At 44.3% G+C, this 20,193-nt stretch overlaps 6 protein-coding genes across 6 annotated transcripts in view; 5 read left to right on the top strand and 1 right to left on the bottom strand.

Moving 5' to 3' along the window:
* LOC126556255 (39S ribosomal protein L15, mitochondrial) overlaps positions 1–20,193 on the bottom strand; it is a 416,466-nt gene that overhangs the window by 360,143 nt on the left and 36,130 nt on the right. The window lies entirely within an intron of this gene.
* LOC126556277 (chymotrypsin-2-like) lies at positions 48–1,036 on the top strand. The gene is made up of 3 exons (XM_050211514.1): positions 48–132; positions 217–632; positions 699–1,036. The coding sequence occupies exons 1-3, from the start codon at positions 75–77 to the stop codon at positions 990–992; spliced, it is 768 nt and encodes a 255-aa protein (XP_050067471.1). The 5' UTR covers positions 48–74; the 3' UTR covers positions 993–1,036.
* On the top strand, positions 3,865–4,749 carry LOC126556274 (trypsin delta-like). The gene is made up of 2 exons (XM_050211510.1): positions 3,865–4,379; positions 4,450–4,749. The coding sequence occupies exons 1-2, from the start codon at positions 3,885–3,887 to the stop codon at positions 4,747–4,749; spliced, it is 795 nt and encodes a 264-aa protein (XP_050067467.1). The 5' UTR covers positions 3,865–3,884.
* LOC126556278 (chymotrypsin-2-like) lies at positions 6,787–7,631 on the top strand. The gene is made up of 2 exons (XM_050211515.1): positions 6,787–6,844; positions 6,910–7,631. Exons 1-2 carry the CDS (start codon positions 6,787–6,789, stop codon positions 7,629–7,631), a joined length of 780 nt encoding a protein of 259 aa, XP_050067472.1.
* On the top strand, positions 7,906–8,918 carry LOC126556280 (chymotrypsin-1-like). Its single transcript, XM_050211517.1, has 4 exons — positions 7,906–8,026; positions 8,094–8,494; positions 8,560–8,709; positions 8,778–8,918. Exons 1-4 carry the CDS (start codon positions 7,963–7,965, stop codon positions 8,913–8,915), a joined length of 753 nt encoding a protein of 250 aa, XP_050067474.1. The 5' UTR covers positions 7,906–7,962; the 3' UTR covers positions 8,916–8,918.
* LOC126556462 (splicing factor 3B subunit 5) overlaps positions 14,575–20,193 on the top strand; it is a 334,510-nt gene continuing 328,891 nt past the window's right edge. Inside the window, exon 1 of the mRNA XM_050211727.1 lies at positions 14,575–14,579. The gene's annotated coding sequence lies outside the window, so the exon portion shown is untranslated. The remainder of the gene's footprint in view (positions 14,580–20,193) is intronic.

The raw sequence follows: 20,193 nt of genomic DNA, 5'->3' as shown, positions 1-20,193 counted from the left end.
TTCCCAAACCGAGCTATATAAAATGATCCATCAGCCGTGTTGGAGTCCATCCGTCGTCAAACTTCCACAACAAAATGTTCCGTCTTAGCGTTCTGCTGACCATCGGTCTGGCCGTTACGGCTTTCGGCAATGGTATGTATAACGGTGTGAGAGAGATCGAGTCCTGCGTTTTACTGGGATTGAGCTAATTGGGCTGATTCAATCACTAATCTGCAGTACTGTCACCCGAGTACTACGAATGGGCCGGACGTATCGTTGGTGGCCAGAACGCTGGAACGAACCAGTTCCCGTACCAGGTTTCGCTTCGTTCCGCGGGCAATGCGCATTTCTGCGGAGGTTCGATCATTAACAACCGCTACGTGCTGTCGGCTGCTCACTGCACGATCGGACGTACTACCGGAAACACGATCTCCGTGGTCGGTGCTATCTTCCTGAACGGTGGAGGCATTGCTCACAGCACGGCCCGCATCGTCAACCACCCGAGCTACAACGCCAACACGCTTGCCAACGATGTGTCGCTGGTGCAGACGGCTTCCTTCATCACGTACACTGCCGCTGTGCAGCCAATTGCTCTCGGAACGAACTTCGTCACCGGTGGTGGAGCCGTTGCATCTGGTTGGGGCCAGCTCGGAGTAAGTTGGAATATGAACATCATTAAAAGCTACGCGATGCTAACTGCGCTTTATCTATGATAACAGGCCAACGTCGGTATCCCGAACCATCTGCAGTTCCTGAATACCCAGATCATCACTCTGGCCGATTGCCGCAACCGTCACACCACTGCCAACGCTAACCGTGTGTTCGACTCGACCGTCTGTACCCTCAGTCCGAGCGGCCAGGGTATGTGCATGGGAGACTCTGGTGGCCCGCTGGTTCAGGGTGGTGCTCTGCACGGTATTGTCTCGTGGGGTATCCCGTGCGGCCTCGGTATGCCCGATGTGTTCGCTCGCGTCTCGTCCTTCGTCGGCTGGATCAATGCCAACGCTATCTAAGCGATCAGTACGCAGTGGTTACCTGAGCAGGTGTATGTGATTGTGATGATATGAATTTGGCACTGAATTAATAGGAGTATAAAAAAAGCTTTCAAAACTAAACAAGAGTGTGCATATTTTAATGAACTGAAAGAATATGATTGCTTATATCATCCAAGCCGATCCATTATGTCGCAGGTGTTATTAAAGCACGAATGTCGGCGGCACGATTTTTACAACACCGTGTAAACAAAACTGTCTTTACGGCAATTTTATCGAGAAGAAATTTGGTCCCTATTTTGGTAGTGTCATTAGTTTAACACAGATTCTGTTTAGTGCTGGAAATACGACAATGAACATTGGTTGACAGAATCAAATTTTCAATGGCGATATTTTATTCAGTTAGGATTTTGATATTGATCTGGTTTTGATACATGCAAGCCAGTGATAAATGCAAGCAACGAGATACTTCAGAATTGTTCGAATATTTGACAGTTGAAAGACTTTCTGAAATTACTCAACAGGTCATGCCTAGGGTAATTCATGCATTTCTACTGTTGATCATTGTGATGGTGATGTATCGCCTTCGTGAGCCAACCGATACTTATCGCGGCTCTCACTGATGAGTGCCCGTATCCCGTGAGATGACGTTAGGTTCGGACTTATGACGTAATTGCCGAAGCATCACTCTCTCTCTCTCCGGCGCGCCTCAAAGTAGGAAAGTAATAAGTGTTTTAATATGTTAACTTATTCACGTGCATTCGTGCACCTATCTTATCACATGGCGGCAAACCTTAACAATCATAAAAATGATTAACCACAATGTAAAATAATCATACTTAGCTTTCAGGGAGCTCTTCCAAAACCTTAACTTTAGCTAGTTAAACATAGTTGTAAATTTACAAAAAGCAATTTATAATTTTTTATTGTTGTCTATTTTCAAAAAAGCCCGTTAATATAGTTAATGTACATAGACATCATATGCGGTGTTGACAATACGGTGCAAGCGGTCATACTTAAAATAAATAAAATATAAAAAAAATTCACTACTATGAAAAATTCAAAGTAATGTTAAAATTCAAGGGAATGTGTAGCATGTAAATCTAGTTGTGTTAAGCCTGATTTTTTAACGTTTTCTTCTTTTCCTTTTCTTATTTTCTTGCCTTAATGGCCTTTAAGGTCACCCGGCCATCGAATGGCTTACTAGCCTCTTTTCCCCCGTAGTTGGAAACTCAGTCCACCCTACAGCGGGACGGTCCGGATGGGATTTGAACCCAGTATGCACATGAAATTTCGATAATTTATGCGGAGGTGGTCCTATGAACGAGGCAGCGGCATTTCAAACGGCAGTACCATGTTTTGAATACCTTTTTCTTCGTCTTTTTAAAAGTCTTAAATTTAAAATTTAAATTACCTTTTCAACAGGTTTCAGAGTTACTAATTTTGTGAGAGCTATTGAATCGTCTTTAAAATGTCTTCCACGCGACTCTGGGCTTGTCGTCGAAGGCATGATAAAAAAATCGCGAAGCGTGTTAGCGCCATCTTGTTTTGGATAGAAGAGCTTTTAAGCTTTTTTCATAGCTTAAACTAGGATCAATAAGCCATATTTGGAATGGGCATGAAATCGGCATTCATGGATTGAAATTCAACAAACAGTCAACTCAACAGTTCATTTTTTAAATATTTACAATATTTACAAATATTTATATTACACAAAAATACAAAGTGATGGAATGATCACAAACCACAATTTGACAGGAAAGATCAGTTGTTCAGCAGTTAAAGATACATGGCTATTTTGTACAGGTGCATTATACTAAACAGACACCCTTAAGTAAACTTTGAAGTATGAAACTGAAAGTAGAAGTTTTGTCCTCTCCATGAACTGTTGTTAATGTACCAGAGTTGCTCATAACTGACAATATTATCAGCTGACGAAACTCGTCAAATGTTCTGATGAAGATCTTCTATTCATTATACTTCACATTGCCGAAAATGTTGTTCACAAAGAGAAAGATAGCTACGTGAAACCATTGGACAACATGTCTAAATTATTCTTATCGATGTGTCCATCAAAAGATAACAAAGAAAGATCATCGATGAAACAAATCAGTGGTAGATGTAGGGAGAGATAATAATGGGAAAATTGGTACTGAACTACTGTACGGTACTGGGCCGTAGCATTCAGCTTCAGAGTGTCTAGGCACAATTAGTGACAAGTGCTTATCAGTTATCGTTTATTACCGTGCAGCGGGTAGACTGATCTATAAATAGTAATTTCTAGACATCATTCGACGGTACTAGGCCTTACCCTGATTATCTAATCGTGTTATGTGGTGCTCGTGTTTTCTTTTATATGCAGTGATCTTGCATATTTCGGTAAGCCATATTTAAACGTTTTTTTTTGTGGCTAAACCATGATAAGCGAACGAATTCACGGATGGCAATAGATTAGAGGTTGCTAATTGCATTGATTAATCCATAATGAACACCTGCATCGACACGTATTTGCACGGTGGGACTGATACCTATCTTAAATGCGTTCTCAAAGATTAGACGTAACGATGTCTGGATTGTCCTCCAATGAGGCGGTTGGGTCTAGAAATAAAATTCCTTATGCATGCATGAATCTTGTTTACATCTTTCATCGTTCAAGGATGAAGAACATTGTGAGTAGAAGACGTTATCAGCATGAATCTGTAAAGCACATGGTTGCAATATATGCTGCTACGGAGGGATGGTCTTTTATCTATAATCCTAACATTTCGGAGGTGTTGGAGAGGCTAGTACTATTGCTTCTTGTAAGCGATAAGCCGTCGTTTCCTTGGGTTGGCTTATATAAATATAGGCGATCGTTGTGTAGCGAAAATCAATTGCTAGTTCGGTAGGAAAGGAAACGTATTTGCAAGAAAAATGTATCGCAAAGCAGCTGCAGCCGTAGCACTGATTCTTGGCTTCCTGGCGGTAGCCGTCAGTGGCGATCTAGCGACCTCGGATCCTCTTTACCAGCAGTGGAAGGGACGTATCGTTGGTGGAACTTATGCCCGAGATGGAGACTTCCCGTATCAGGCCTCGTTCCGTACGACTGACGGTATGCACATTTGCGGCGGTGCCGTGTTGAATCAGCAGTGGGTTATTACGGCGGCCTCGTGTGTGTTTGGCCGTACGACGTCGGATACCCGGGTGGTTGTTGGTGCCTATCGGCTGAGTCAGGGAGGCTTCAACCTAGGCCTGCGACGCATCGTCATTCATCCGAACTTTGCATCGCAAACGTTGGCCAACGATGTTGCAGTGGTGCGCGTGGCTTCGCTGATGGTGCTAAGTGATGCTATTCAGGGTGTCCAGCTTGGTTCGTACAACGTCAATGTGGCGTACGGAGCCCTTGTTTCCGGTTGGGGACGTACTGAGGTAAGTAAATGATGGGGGAAACGCTTGCAAGAGTTTTATAGTAACACACATTAATTATTATCTGTTACAGTTCTCCAATCCTCAGTTCCCGGATAACTTGCAGTACATCGCAGTGAACGTGATTTCGCAGCTGGAATGCCGGGCTCGGTTTACTGCTCCTTATGATGCACGAATTTACGATTCAACGCTCTGTAGCAGCAGCCCAATTGGCCAGGGAACTTGTCTCGGTGATGCAGGCAGTCCGTTGGTGCACGGAGCTGAACTTCATGGTATCGTTTCGTGGGGTATTCCATGTGGTGAAGGTTTTCCGGATGTCTACGCTCGTATCTCGTCTCACCGCGGTTGGATTCTTGCGCACACTCTCATTTAAGGCGCAGGTGTAGGTGTAGTTTAACGTTAGAGTAGTAAGAAGGAAGTTGTGTAAAAAAATATATCAAAATAACAAGTGTTTGGTGTATCGTATTTGAATGTGGATTCCATTTTCATTAAAATTAAAAAAAAAATAAAATTTAAAAACTATTAAATGCCAAATACATAGTTCACAAAGTTTTTCATGACCATAGGTCGTTCTGTATATCCTCGCTCGGTCAATTCCTGTTAGAGAATTAGGAGGTCTAAGCGATTGATTTGAATTCATCTTTAACAGCAGTTAAGGTGCATCAGTTTAACCTCTCCAAACAGTCTGTTAATGCCATACGTTCCGACTAGAACTCTATGAGCTAGGAGACAACTAGACGTTGTTCCACGCTGTTCTCGTTTGGGTTCCTTAAAGCGTTCTCTGTTAATGTGTTGAGTTAGGTATAAATAGGACCTTAGCAAACTTTGCGAGTACATTATTCTGTACGCCAAGCCGACTTGCTTTCACCTGGAGTGTACCATGGTTAATGCAGTCAAATGCTAACATGAAATCAGTGTAGTTATATTTGTGAGGTATCCCGAACTGGTCAAGATTGGTCGAAAAAGATCGTTTGAGCTATCCGTTGGGTTGTGCTACAGTATTTTACAAGGTTTTGTTTAATTTTGAATTTAATTGATTCAACACGATTTTTTAAGAAAATCTTCTTTAAGCCGTCTGTTTGTTCTTTTCCTCAACAGAAATTTTTATTCATGCGTTCGAGATGCACGGTATACGGTTGGATTGTTTCTGGCTCTATTTTTTGTTCTTAAAGGAATTGTAAACTTCATCGTCCTCCACAACCTCACCGTTTGCCATGGATACATGACACACTGAGCCACCTGCCAACTAGACATCGATTTCACGACAATCCTATCACCCGACAAACTGCATCAGAACCGCCATATTAGATTTTTACACATACGCAAACTATATAGAGAAGTTCTCAAGGAAATCTTTCTAGCATTACATTCAAGTCGTTCCTTGTGAAATAATTAAGGGTGTTCTTCTGCGGAAGAACTCCCCAACAACACATTTTTGTGTATCATAAGATAGGTTGCCGGCCCCTGACGACGATGTGATGAGTGACGCTCTTAGGAAACAATGATCGGCGTAATGGATAGGATAGGGATCGTGGCTCTCTTCTACGGACCGAGGCAGGTGTAGGACGTGCATTTGAACAGATATTTTATTCTACAAAAAAGATAATCATCCGTATTAACGATGTCCGCGAAGGAAGCCAATACAATGGGATTTCTTCAAAATTAATGAAAACCTAAACCCCTGAAAGTGGCGGATTAACCTATGGGCGGAGTTGGCGGCCGCAAAGTGTCTCAACGAACAGAGGGTTCTCTGTAGAATCCCACCTAGGGCAATAGAGGATTATGAATATAAATAATATGAACAGGGTCTCGATAGCTGCCACTATAAGTCGCACGGAGATGTACGATGCACGCTTTAAGATGCACGAAGATGAAGATATACAGGGACTTCGGTTCAGTTTTTCAATAGCTAATTAAGAAATGTAGTAGAACGTATATGAAAAATCAATTTATTTCTATTACACATTGCTCAAAAGAATTCGCAATCTTACTATATGCGCATAGCCTAACCGCTAGGCGCGAATGGTAGGAAATGATAACGCCACATTCGTAGCCACGGGGATCAATATTTGCAAACAAACTGGATTCGATCCGGTTGATACACATAACTTGGGACGGTCAGCAATTCTATCAATCATAATCGACAGACAGCTCCGTGACAGGATACAGCCGATCATAACGACGGGCTGGTCTTATCGACTACGCGCTTGTAAGCTGTCAATTCCTTGTTGAAGCTGATATTTCGCGACCCGGTTCCTGGTAACGCGTCAAGAAATGGAGATGTACGGTTTCACCAGACACGTTCCTATAAATTGCACCTAAAAGTGTCTACGCTTCAAAGTGCGTCCTGAAACCAGCCTGAGGTAGGCTGAACTTGTTGAAAGCTTGTGAGCGTTACATCAGAATGACAATGAACCGATTGGTTGCGTTTGTAGTACTATGTGTAACCGTTTTGGCGGTTGCTGAGGGTAAAGTTTTGTGAGTGTTTTCAATGGGGTCAGGATCTCATAGGATATCTTTTTCGTTCCGACAGACACATCACTTCGGTCACCGACATGGCAAGGTCGTATTGTTGGAGGCATGAATGCGGCATCGGGACAGTTCCCGTACCAAGTATCGTTGACATCGTTATCTTACCAGCATTTTTGCGGTGGTGCAATCATCGGTGATCGTTGGATCTTGACGGCAGGGCACTGCCTGATCAACCGTAAGCCAGAGAACGTGATTGCCGTTATTGGAGCGCTTAGGAGCGCTCAGGGAGGCTTCAACTACGATGCACAACAATTTATCGTGCATCCCAATTTCAACGAATGGACGCAGGAGAATGATATTGGTATAGTGCGCACCAAGTGGACGATCCACTTTAACACGGCCGTGTTTCCGGTGAAGATGGCACGAACATACACACCTGCCAACCGGGCTGTTCTTGCTTCTGGATGGGGACTGACCACGCTCAACGTTCCTAAGCCGGCCGATGTGTTGCAGTTCGTGGCTCTGCGTACAATCAGCAACGATGACTGTTCGCAGCGTTTCCAAAGCCTCCAGAATCGAGTCATCACACCGAGCAATTTGTGCACGTTCAGCCGAAGCGAAGAGGGCACTTGTTTGGGAGACTCCGGTGGCCCACTGGTAAACGACGGTGAGTTGGTCGGTCTCGTGTCGTGGGGAATTCCGTGCGCCGTCGGCTATCCGGACGTGTACGTGCGTGTTGCATCGTTCCGCGCCTGGATTACTGCAATCACTGGTGTGTACTAACAAGCGATTTCATCGAGACATATGGAAATAAAAAAGCGAAATGTTACATTCTTTAATTCCTGCGCCTGTCTGCACCTGGAGGTCTTATCGGTTGGGGAATTGTACTGTATCACGCCATGAAAAAGCGTCTGCGATCACCAATACACTCTATTGTCCTGGTTTAATCGACATTAGACGGGTTCGATATCACCCGTTAATGATGATGGTGCTTAAGCTTATCTACCGATAGCAGTTGGGGGTCTATCGCTGATAGCGAAGGCACGAGTCCATAAAATACCGCTACTGGTAGCGGCACCTTTTCAGTATCCCTTCGGTGCTTTCCAATTTTAGAATGAATCGTCTACAACAGGTGGTGTGTGTGCTGAGTGCCCTGCTCGTGGCAGTTTCCGCGATCGGTAAGTGCAAAGAGTGGTGGGAGGGCAAGTCTGCGTGTTTGATGGACAAATGTTCGGTTTTATGCAGCTGGCCCCGACAGACGTATCGTTGGAGGTATCGATGCCGTCGCTGGAGATGCACCATGGATGGTTTCGCTGAGGAACTCGATCAATCAGCACCTTTGCGGTGGTACGTTGCTGAGTAATCGGTTCGTCCTGTCGTCGGCCAACTGTTTGTCGGGCCGTTTGGCAACGGCTACGATGGCTGTTGCTGGAACTCGCTTCCTCAACACAGCAGCCGTGCCGTACTATGGCATCCAGATTATTACGCATCCCAACTTTAACGTCAACACGCTCGAGCATGATGTCGCGTTGTTCCAGACTGCACTACCCTTCATTTTGACTCAAGCAATCCAACCATTGCCGCTGTCAGCTGATGTGATTGGAGTTGCGGTGCGGGCCCGCGTCTTCGGATGGGGTGCTTCTGCGGTATGCGCCTGAAGATGCAGTGCTGTAAAGATGCTCTGCTGTGAACTAATCCGATTTCGTTGTAGGCAAATGGAGGCAACACCAATGCTCTACAGTTCTTGAACGTTAACACATTAAGCAATGATGATTGTGCTAACTTCCTGGGAGCGGAAGGTTGGCGTATTGGACCATCGTCGTTGTGTACGCTGACTCGCGAAGGACAGGGCATCTGCGGGGTATGGAACCGTGGCAGAAAATCACGTCACGGGCGTTGGCTTAAACCGATAATTGTTTTCTTTTTCAGGGTGATGAGGGAGGTGCGCTCGTGCTGGACAACTATGCCATCGGTGTGGCATCGTGGGGCATTCCTTGTGCCACAGGTCGCCCTGATGTGTTCGTGCGTATTTCGGCGGTTCGAAGCTGGATTCTTAACTTCATCTAAATGTTGATAAGATATACAGAGCAACCAAAACACAAACGTCATAGGTGATGCAGTTGATAAGGGGTAGATTGTGTTGATAGATTTTTCTTATCGCCTTTGACATGAATGAATGTTTTGATATCGCAACTGACACTTTTATTTTCGATAAGACACGTTACTGAAGAGAAATGAAAATTTGAATTTGCTTCTATTCCGTCGACTACTGTTTTATTTATTTGTTACGTTGTTTATTTATTCTTAGTTAAATACGTTGAGATACAGGTTCATAGGTTATTCTTGTGACAACGGTTCATTTAAATGATCAACTGATGACGTTAATGATTTGGTTCGGTGCAGCAATTTTTAATTTAATAAAAGCATATGCCACAATGGTGATTTGAGACGTTGAGTCGCAAATCTTATAAGATTTCAATATAGAACCAATTCAGGGATGTATCCTAAATATGTTAAAGGAACAATTATACATTTTTTCCATTGAGGTTGAATCTGTGGGATTCGGGAATTGAAAATTACCGAACTACCATAGCTACAAATGAGATTTCATTAGTTGATAATAGAGTTTAGACGACTTTTTTCAGTAGCATTATTGAAACTGAAGTGGATGAGAACTGAGTTCCACAATCCTAATTGTGGGATAAATAGTTGATTATTAGCAATATTTTAAAGAAATGAGTTACTGTTGTGGAAATAATAGTAAAGAAAATCATTGTATCGCACAAAGTGCAATGATACTTTTTATTTATTTTTAGTATGACGGCTCTTTATCTTAGGGTAAAAGTGCAATCATAAATAATTTGAAAAAATCCCGAATGCATGAATCTTACACTTTATTTAAGTTTTGGAAACAAGTTAACCCCTAAAAAAGCCGATTGTGCATGTAACATGCTCTAATATAATGGTGTTACGTACGTAAAGGTTTGAAGTAGAGCAAAACTATTGTAACTCATCGCATGGAATCGTCGTCTTTGGTTTAAATAAAAATATGAATTTCAGCCTACCCCAAGGCTCAACATAGATCGGCTGAGGCAAGCTGATGTTGCAAGGGACTTCGCAAATGCGCTTGGGGAAGTGCTGCCGGAGGACGCCATCATCGAGGCGATGTCCCTCAAAAACCACTGGCGTATGGTGGATCCAGCAATCAGCAACACAGCCGAGCGAACAATTGGCCGCGTGACACGTAACCAGAGGAAGGAATTGTTTGATGAAGAGTGCAGGTGAGTACTTTCCGAGAAGAACGCAGCGCGTACCCGCATGCTCCAGCGCGAGACCCGGCAGAACGTGGAACACTACAGACTACCCCTACTGCCTACTACGCCTACTACGGACTCCACACAAAATGCACGATTTACCGCACCTTGATACGTCCGGTAGTCCTCTGCGGGTACGAGTCTTGGACTATGCTGACGGAGGACGCCAATGCACTCGCCATCTTCGAACGGCGGGTGTTAAGCACTATCTTTGGTGGTGTGTGCGAGCAGGGCGTGTGGCGAAGAATGAATCACGAGCTAGCTGAGCTGTTTGGCGGTACAGATATCCTGACGGTAGTCAAAGCCGGAAGGATACGATGACTGGGGCACGTGATGAGTATGCCGGAATCATGCCCCACCAAAAAGGTGCTTGCCAGCGACCCGTTCGGCACGAGGCGTAAAGGAGCACAGCGAGCTCGTTGGCTGGATCAAGTGGAGTCTAATCTGTCGGAGATCGGATGCAGCCGTGGGGGAAGGACTGCAGCCCTAGATTGAGTTTCCTGGAAACTGATTGGAGACCTGGCCATGTCGACGCGACGTGCTCAATCTTGAGCAGGCCAAAGAAGAAGAAGAAGAAGATTTATGAGGAAAGCAGGAAATTTAAGTTTGACTAATTTGTGGAGAAGACCCTGGTCCCATATAGAGTCAAAAACTTTTTCGTTATCTAAAAGCAATAATCCTGTAGATTTGTTAAACAACCTATTATCGATAATGGTGTTTTTCAATCTATGAATCTGGTGAGTGGTACTGAGAGAAGGTTGAAACCCAAACTGGAAATCAGGAATGATACTGTTGTTGTCAACATGCAATCGAATTCTGGAGGCAATAAGCTCTTCCAGAAGTTTACCTAGGCAACTCAGAAGGCTAATAGGTCGGTAGCTTTCCGGGTGAGTGCGGTCCTTGCCAGCTTTGGCGATGGATACTATTTTAGCAATTTTCCATTGAGTAGCTAAATAACCAAGTTTTAGACATGCGTTAAATATTAGGACTAGATAGGTTATGCCCTTCCTCGGGAGTCTTTTGATGCATTTGTTATTAACTTAACTTACAAAAGAACTTCATCAGCTCTTTTGGTTTGATGAACTCAGATGGGTGTAACTGATTTTCTTGGCTAAGTGCAAAATATTGTGTGTTATTCTTGATAATTTTCTGTTCTATGGGACTGAATCTGTTGTGGGTTAAATTGTGAGCATTTACGAAGTGATCGTTAATAGCGTTGCATTTTCCGGAACTTTTCCGGAAACTGGGTACGTTTACTGGTTGATTTCTTACAGTTTTTACTAGTTTCCAGAGCCGATTATTGTTGTTTTGTTGTGGTTTAATGTTTTCTAGTGTAATACCCCATGCTTTATTCCGTTCTTCGGATATTAGGTGTTCTACTCTTTTTTTCATCAGATAGTATGCGTCCCGGTATGTGGAATCTAATCTGTGTCTCTGCCATTTTTTTCTAAATGTATTCTTTAATTTTATCAATGATATTATACGTTCGAGAAGAATAACGTTAAATTTTCCAGGGATGACAGTTGGTATTGCTTTAGAGCGATCGTACAACCTGCAGCGCAATAAAAGGTACCCAAGCGAATAGGGCAAACAGCATGCGGACCAATACAAATCGAGCGAGCTTAAAGTACAAGACGATAAGCAATTGGCCGTATTGCTTATCGGCCGGCCGTCCTTTATGAAAAAAAAGTGCAAGACGCATCAACTGGTGACGTAAAATATGGTGTCCGGTTGTCAAACCGATGTCATATACACGGATTTTAGAGCAGCCTTCGATAGCATACCGCTTGATCTTCTGATGTCCAAACTTGCAAAGCTTTGTGTCGGGGGTCAGCTGCTGTCTTGGTTTGGCTAATATCTTCAAGGCAGATCGTATAAAGTTAAAGAGTTGTCCTGTTTTTCTGACTCCTTTGAAGTTCTTTCTGGGGTTCCTCAAGGGAGTGTCCTTAGCCCACTCCTATTTTTGTTATTTGTTAACGATTGTGTGTATACCCTCCCCCCTGATGGTCACATGCTTGATGTGGACGACCTAAAAATGTTCCTTCCTGTGAGTTCGTCTCCTGATTGTTGTCTCCTTCAAGATGCCCTTAATACCTTTTCCGTGTGGTGTCTTAACAATGGCCTTAATCTGTGTCCTGATAAATGTTGTGTTATTTCGTTTGGGAGATCTTGTAAGATCCATCACAACTACACCCTTCATAACACCGCCATAGGCCGAGTAACTTCCGTGAAAGTCTTGGGAGTGTGGCTGGACGAGACTCTCTCTTTCAACGTTCATGTTGATCATGTTGTGGCCAAGTCCAATAAAGCGCTGGGTCTGATTGTTAGACTGTCCTCAGAACTTCTTCTTCTTGGCTTAACGACCTCTAAGGTCATGCCGGCCATCGAAAACAGCTTATTAGACTGCCGATATCACATAGTTGAATAGTCAGTCCTCACTAAGGGGGTACGGTCCGGATGGGCTTTGAACCCCGGTCCTGCCGTTTGAAGACTGGCACCGCTGTCGCTTAAACCACCGGGCCGTCCCGGTCCACAGAATTTAGAGACCCCTTATGCCTGAAGGCTTTGTTTTGTTGCTGGGTCCGATCTACCTTGGACTACGCCGCCGTTGTCTGGTCTCCCCCAGGCTCGACTGCAATGGCCAGGCTGGAGAAGGTGCAGCGAAAATTCACACGAGTAGCTGTTCGCTGCTTCTTTGCAGTTTATCAACTGACCCCTCCATCCTATCTTGTTTACTGTCGGCTTCTTGGGCTGGACTCTATAGAAGCCCGTCACTCGCACCTCCGATCATGCTTTATCACAAGTCTCCTCTCAAAGATCTGGATGCTCCTTCTCTTCTGTCAGCCATCCCCCTTTATGCCCCATCCCGCCGTCTACGCGATAGACCTCCCTTACACATCCCATCCCACCATACGCGATACGGTTCAAATGAATCTTTTTTAAGAGCGCTATCGGCCTTCAACAACGCGTACCATCTGTTTGACTACAATGTCTCCGTGTCCGTGCCTCTTCCTTGCATCCTCGTTAGTGCCGTGCGCAATTTTTTGCACCCCCCCTCCCCCCTTTCCTTTTTGTCCTCCTCATGATCATTAGTTATTAAGACAATTTTTGTGTAACCCATGACAGACAAAATTTTAATCAACAATAAATAAATAAAACAAATAAACTGGATGCGCCGTTTGAACAAAAAGGACGCTGCACGATCGCATTAACCAGGTCAAAAAAAAATCTGCTTCATAGCTCCCGATGTACCGAGGAGGACTAGTGGGAAATTACGAAAATCTCAAATCGGTAACACTTTGTTGGCAGGAAGTCTATTCTTGCTAGCAATTGAATTTAAGGAACAAACAGGCCAAGCCTTCGCGTGTCCTGGCCTGGTTCCGTCGCTAATCAATGGTGTAGATCAATTGTTCTTATGTTTTGTTTTGAGGATCCACAAACTAGTTAGGAACATCAACAATTCTCTTTTAAGTATCTAACAAGCAGTGGTAATCACAAATGTTGTACAAATTCTTTCCGTAATCAATACGCTCGTAGCTCGTTGATAAGTAAATGTTGGTCTTGTACATCGATACACCGTTACACTAGATGTTTCCAATCGAAAGCGATTAATTTCCAGGTCAAAATTGAATTACCTTTTCTCACTCGGTGTTGCAGCTACACGTTCCTTCAATGGAGTGAAGTGAATACAGAGAACGCTCGTTCGCAGGTATCACTGACCTCCCGACATTAAATCATTTTTGAAAAGCGGAAAATGGCTGAAGTAAAGAAGATGCATAAAAATCGATGCACTTCCCTCCAGTGTTCGAACTGAAGCGTGGTCGAGCAGAACGGGCAACAAGAATTAGATAATCCAATTTCGGTGACATTTAGACGCTGTTGCCAGTAGTTTCCCTCCCCCGGTTCGTACTATGGTGAAGCATTGGTAGCACGACCGCGACGAGGTGGAAATTAAAGGGTGTGTGGATGAAGTGCAGTGTCGCGGGAAGGGCAATCGAAACCAGAATCCAATTTCATCGGTAAGTAGCGCCAACATTAGACGGTTGGCCGATGATGTTGGCAAGAGTGAAATTGGACCACTGACAACGACATTGGCAAACGACGATGACGTCCAATTGCCGATTGCCACCGTTGCCATCGATTGCCACCTGCGTCTGGCTAACATCTCCCCCGCCCCACAAAGTACCCCCAGAATGACTCGAGCCAGTGAACGAATTGAAGCGATACAAATTACAAAACAAAAGGATCCCGTTTGTACGGTTCAATCCATCGGAATGGCAAAACCGGCCCCCATCGGAGCGCTTTCGTGGCGGGAGGGTGAAAAACGACCACCATGTCGTTGCCCGTCGGTTAATGATGACAGTCAATTCGAATGGGGCGGAAGACCCAATCTGCAGTGAAAAGGTAATTTTTCGAGGTTGTTTTCTGTTTTTACGGGACGGAGTAACCTTGCCGTGGTTTTTCCCAGCTTAGACACCAAGCGCAAGGTTCGGCCAGCGGCTTTCACCGTGAATTTCCCACGCTGGACCCCCGTTCGTGGGATTTGTACGTGGGGGGAGGGGCCAACATCCTAAAATTAATCCTCGACCGTTCAAGTTCAAACGTCGGCCTGCCCGTCGGTGCGTAGTTGAAATAAGCGGAATTTTTACGAGCCGGTAACGAGTTTTTAAGTACGTTCGGTGATGAGAGCATCGGGAGCAGAGTGAAGGTGAAAGTCGAGAAGAAGATGGTGGCCGAATGATAGGCAGTTAGAAGTTGCATGTCAATAAAAAGATCAACGAATATTTGGCAAGCATCTGAGATTCGCAACACTGGTGGTGGATTAATTTTTGACGAAGTTCTCCAGACGGTTTCCGGTTCGAGGTTATGAAGGAAGTTTTGCGCACCCTGAAAACCTTCACCGCTTTAAAAATAAGTGTTGCCCGAGTGTTGCTGTGTGCGTTTCGAGAGTTTACCAGATAGCAGAAGTTCTGCAGCCAATTGGTTAGGCGGCTGTGTGATGAAGAGCAATTGAGCCTCGAATGCAGACAGGGTGGGGTTGGGCGCTCCGACCGGCATTGCATAGATGCGTGCGTCATGAAGGTATGGAAAGCTTTGGTACGATTAAAGATGGTGGAAATGTTGTACGCTAAAGGAGGACGAGATCGCAAAAGAGAGTCAATTCTAAAAAAAAAAAAACGGTGAAAGTTTGCCTCGCCTTCGGACAAGACACGTAAAATCCTGGTAGAGTGCACGATCTCACTTGGTCCGTACTTCGCAGTTGGTTAATCAGTTTTTTCTACCTTTTCCTCCTCCTGATCGCTGTTACCGTAAGGCACCGTGGAACTATACAGAGCTTTTGCAATCAAGCCGCTGTGGTGCTGGCGGTGGTTGATCAACTTTTGCAATATGAGAATATTCCTGGCCGTGTCGCTTTTTGTTGTTTCCCGATCTTTGTTTCAGTTTTACTTTCTTTGTGAAAGTCTGCGGGCCAATTCGAGATTGATTTTTGCATTACATGAGAGAGAGCGTGTGTGTGTGTGTGTGTGTGTGTGTGTGTGTGTGTGTGTGTGTGTGTGTGTGTGTGTGTGTGTGTGTGTGTGTGTGTGTGTGGTAAGTAACTGGCCTGCATAAAACATGGAAAGACTAATTGACCTTTCACATCACTAAGCATCGGTGAATTTATGTTTTGATTATTGCTGTTGAACTGCATGTTATCAACAGTTGAATGCCGCGTAAAGCAACAAACCGGAAAGAGTGTATTTGATTAGTTTTATGTCGTATTGATTGTACAAAAAATAATGTTATTGTTGCATCAATCGAAAGTAATAACGTTGTTTCACTATGTAAACAAAACGGTGAGATAAATTTAAAATCTCTTTGCAGACAGTAGCGCCACTATAGACATGTGCGGTGGGAATTTAGCTATGCTGAGCGTAAAGGTGAGTTACTTTCCATTTCTGAGAGAAGAGAGAATTTAATCTTTTGAGCAATACTGAAGCTGATTGAAGCCAAGAAATTGATTTTGGGCAGGGTTTGGCTCATATACTTGTCAACACAGTTTTAGAGCACTTACAAAAGTTTATATTAATGAGTTTCAATAAAAAGCCTTTATGAGGCTAGAAGAGAAGTGTATTTTTTTTTTTCGTAAGAACGGCCTGGCCGTATTGCTTGACTTATGAATACCACCTAGTGAGGACGGGGAGACCGTCCGAATGGTCTTTGAAACTGCCGTTTGAAGACCGGCGCCGATGTCGATGTCATCAAACAATTGGATCAGGAACTTATTATGTGTGCAAACCTCTACTTCCTACAATTCAGGAGTGATCAGACACTTCTAGCGGCCCTGTAGCATTCATGGTGTTAAATTGAATTACTAGTAAAAGGATAGCTTGTTTTGTACTCGAGCGAACGATTCGAATAAGGGTTTACATTGAAGTTTATGGTGGCCATTAGTATGTAGAGTTTAGTTCAGTATACACGCTAATACATTCGATTATTTAACGTTATGTGGCTCTTTTATACAGTAAGTTTTACATCGTATCTCATCGACATAGTCAGTTAAGCAATAATTTCAATAATACATTACCTGTTGGCTTAGTTTAAATTCATAGTGTAGTTTCCCAAACTGATAACTATCGCCTGACGGTGGGAATTACTCCTTATCTCATTCCTCACCTACGGTACGATTTGTAGAACCTTGTACCAGAATGTTGTATCATAGTCCTGGTGTTAGGGAATTTAGCAAAACACAACCCTGTGACAAGATATTGTCACAGGGCCCATACATACAGTCATATTGAAATGAAAAAGATATTGACAGCGGGCTTGCTGTTACCCTCAATTAGTACGATGCTACTAGTCTCCTTCCTCTCCCTGCCATTCTCCTTCGTTCGGTGGATCCCATCTTTGGTCTATACATTTAAAATTATTTCCATTTCTTGTGTTTAATACACCTTAACGGCAGTCCCGATGGTAGGAAAACGTTGGTACCAGTCTCCATACGGTAGGCTATCCAACTAAGTGGGTGTTTAATGAAAAATGTTTGGGAACCACCGGATTTCGATCACTAACATTTAATAAGCAATTATTTCGTCATATGTTCCCTTCGTAGCCCCGTTACGGCTGTAAGGCTTGAACAGAGGCATAGATAGGCTGCATTTCAATTTTTGAAACATTTTTTCCCCCATAGAGAAACAAGACAACGAACCCTTGAATCACATCCTCACGTGGACATTAATTCGCTCTTGGAACGAATGGGAGCGCCCGATAAGGACATCAGCTGAGCTGGGGAGAGCATAATCGCTCGAACCAAACGGCGTTCGCCTGAGAGTGAGTGACTTGACCGTTGCAGCGCTCTGCCAGAAAAACCAACCCACCGAAAACTTTTCTCACGTGAAAATGTGAGCCTCGTTGCAAGTGGAACCGTCACCAGCGAACGATTTCTACTTTAGCTCTAGCCGACGGCGGCGGCATTCGGCGGGTATCGCGCTGACGGTTAACGAAACGGTTCGCGGCTGCTGCGTTTCCTGCGTGTGCTCGTTATCAATTCGGGAATCTGATAACTGCCCCCCCCCTCAAAAAAGGGGTAAACACTTTTCGTGACTCTTCTGGCGGTGTGGCGGCTTAGCTGCGCTTATCTGTACACCACTCTGCTTGAGGCGTTTCCAGCTGGATGCATTTTCTGCGGTGGAAAATAAACGCTTGGATGGGCGGGAAAAGCGCGTAGCACAACAGCCGGCAGTGCGGTGTGCGGTGTGCTTGTCTGCAGCGTGAACATTGTTGCTCGGTAATCGCAAATTTTCGTGTGTGTGATTGCGAGTGTGTGTGTGTGTGCTTTTATGTGTGAAAAAGCGGTGAAACAGCATCAGTACGGATAAGGTGCGTTGCTGGATCTTTTCATGAAGCTGCTGCCATTGCTGCAATCTGAAAATAAAATGTCTGCTCCGCCCAGTCATGCATATAACGCCCGGAAAGTGAAACTGGTCCGTGCGAGTTTGCTGTAGAGCGGTAGCGGATCAGCAGATTGTCCGGGAATTGGCGTAAACTTACCGCAACGTAGCATCGTGAAGTGGTGGATGGGAGGTGATTAAATGCGTGCAGGCTGCAGTGTCCTAAGGAAGGAAGGCGATACGTGAGCGTGTGGATGTGTCCGACGAAAATGATCAAATATTCATGGTAATTATGATGATGATGATGTTTAAGATCGTTGTGATAGTCGTGGCGTAAAATGTGTGCTGGCGTAGGAAAGTGTGCTTTAACAGCTTTAAAAAAATGAAATGCAGTGAGAATTAAAAGCAGCGTAAGCAAGTGTGGTTAGTCCGTGACAACGAAGTGTTTGAAGAGAGGAAAGAAAAAGAATCACTGGCTGCCGGAAATAAGATAGCATGGCAAAGCCAATTTGATGCTGAAAATAGTCTCCAGAACCCAGTAGTTACCCATGGTGACCATCGTTGCGAGCTAGCGGCATTCAAATCGGTAGGTTATAGAAAAGTTGCTTTACCTGGTCCGGTTTCAATAGTCGCGCTCGTTGTCTACCGTTGACGATCTTCCGGCCCGGGCAGAAATGTACCAAACAACAATGAACCTTCTTATACCCTGCCCTGTTCTGTGCGTATTTTTAAAACCGTGAACATGTAAAGCTAATCGAGCAGAAAGTGAACAGCACCGTCGAAAAAAAAAAGGGTCTAGCAGGTCCCACGTGAAACTTCCGGGATTCGGTAAATTGTGCGTTAGTCGTTTGATTTCGACGCGCAGAAGACGATGTAAAAAAAAAAAAAACAAACCCTCGCACCACCTTCCGTACCTTTTTGTGTCGGTTTAGTGAAGTGGACCCTCCAAAAAAGGTGAGGCAGCAAACCTGCTGCAGTCCTTTTTTTTCCCATGGAGTACAATTTTACTTCTGGCCACTACTGGTTACTCCTGCGAGCCTACTAAATTGAGTGTGTTGTGTGCCTTCTGCGAAGTATGCATCCTTGCTTTCATAATTCAATCGAAACGTGACGAAGGATTGATGTTCCCTTGCTGTGTGTTGCCTCTAATCCCATCGGCACACTTGGGGTGAGGCCGATTTTTATTCGCCGATGAATTATTTGCCACTCGCAGCTACTCACCGTTGCTCGTGCGGAATGGGCCAGTACGCAAAGATATTCGTTAGGCTTGAAATTTGCGTTTAAATGAATGTGAAAGTGGTCCGAAGAGAGTTCGGTAGGGAACAGTACGAGATGAGTGGGGTCGCATAGTTAATTCTCGGTAATTTCATTCATTCGTATGTCCGCACACAGCACGGTCTGAAAAAGAAGTTAATAAAGTGCATTCGATTGGTGTATTTCCGTGAAAGTCACCTCTTTTTCCGAGAATTAGACGGCAGCTCCGTTATTCGATCCATCTGTTTTGGAAAACGTGCCAGTTGCTTCCTGTCGGGATTGGTTGATGATTAATTTTATATGCGCGTCACGCGTATCGAGTGTCCTCCGCAGGTGGGTGTATGGATATCTACCATCGTACGATCTTTCTTGGCACAAAACTCCTTTCAAATAATGAGCTTCAACCGCATCGGTGATGCTGTGCAATATCGGTTTACAATAATTAGCGATGACCTAGAGCGATGGCTTGCTCCATCCGGCACATTGGTGAGAGTTCTCCCCGAAATCAAGTACGCTTGAGGTAAAATCCATCTTTCTTTTCACCCCTAATACATCGAGAGCATGGTTTGCTTGCCACAGCCCATAAACAAATTATCCTTCCGAAATGCGCGAAATACCACCTGAAGATCGACAGCTCAAAAGTCGTCAGACAGTGCGCCGTTGGAAGGTTTCCGACTGTTGCTACCCACTCATTTTAGAAACAAAGTCACCCTCGCGTAGTGTAAACCACAAACAAAATAGCGAACAGACTATTCACACCGTAAGAGCGAAGAGTCGCGGTAGAACCTACGCAAACGGTTTAGGAGTGTAATTTATTTAAATTTAATTCAACCTATCGTTTTCAGGTTTTTGTGTGTGTGTGTGTGTGCCGAGTGTCCTCAACGATTCGGGGTACAAAATAAAGTG

The sequence above is a fragment of the Anopheles maculipalpis genome, chromosome 2RL (assembly GCF_943734695.1).
Source record: "Anopheles maculipalpis chromosome 2RL, idAnoMacuDA_375_x, whole genome shotgun sequence".
Classification (NCBI taxonomy): Eukaryota; Metazoa; Arthropoda; class Insecta; order Diptera; family Culicidae; genus Anopheles; species Anopheles maculipalpis.
Note: the sequence above shows the minus strand (reverse complement) of the source record. Positions and strands in the feature narration are given on the sequence as shown.

Coding starts and splice junctions, on each gene's coding strand:
- LOC126556277 (XM_050211514.1), top strand. CDS start 75: ATGTTCCGTCTTAGCGTTCTGCTGACCATCGGTCTGGCCGTTACGGCT. Junction 133..216: donor CGTTACGGCTTTCGGCAATG/GTATGTATAACG, acceptor ACTAATCTGCAG/TACTGTCACCCGAGTACTAC. Junction 633..698: donor CTGGTTGGGGCCAGCTCGGA/GTAAGTTGGAAT, acceptor CTATGATAACAG/GCCAACGTCGGTATCCCGAA.
- LOC126556274 (XM_050211510.1), top strand. CDS start 3,885: ATGTATCGCAAAGCAGCTGCAGCCGTAGCACTGATTCTTGGCTTCCTG. Junction 4,380..4,449: donor CCGGTTGGGGACGTACTGAG/GTAAGTAAATGA, acceptor TATCTGTTACAG/TTCTCCAATCCTCAGTTCCC.
- LOC126556278 (XM_050211515.1), top strand. CDS start 6,787: ATGAACCGATTGGTTGCGTTTGTAGTACTATGTGTAACCGTTTTGGCG. Junction 6,845..6,909: donor CGTTTTGGCGGTTGCTGAGG/GTAAAGTTTTGT, acceptor TCGTTCCGACAG/ACACATCACTTCGGTCACCG.
- LOC126556280 (XM_050211517.1), top strand. CDS start 7,963: ATGAATCGTCTACAACAGGTGGTGTGTGTGCTGAGTGCCCTGCTCGTG. Junction 8,027..8,093: donor CGTGGCAGTTTCCGCGATCG/GTAAGTGCAAAG, acceptor GGTTTTATGCAG/CTGGCCCCGACAGACGTATC. Junction 8,710..8,777: donor AAGGACAGGGCATCTGCGGG/GTATGGAACCGT, acceptor TTTCTTTTTCAG/GGTGATGAGGGAGGTGCGCT.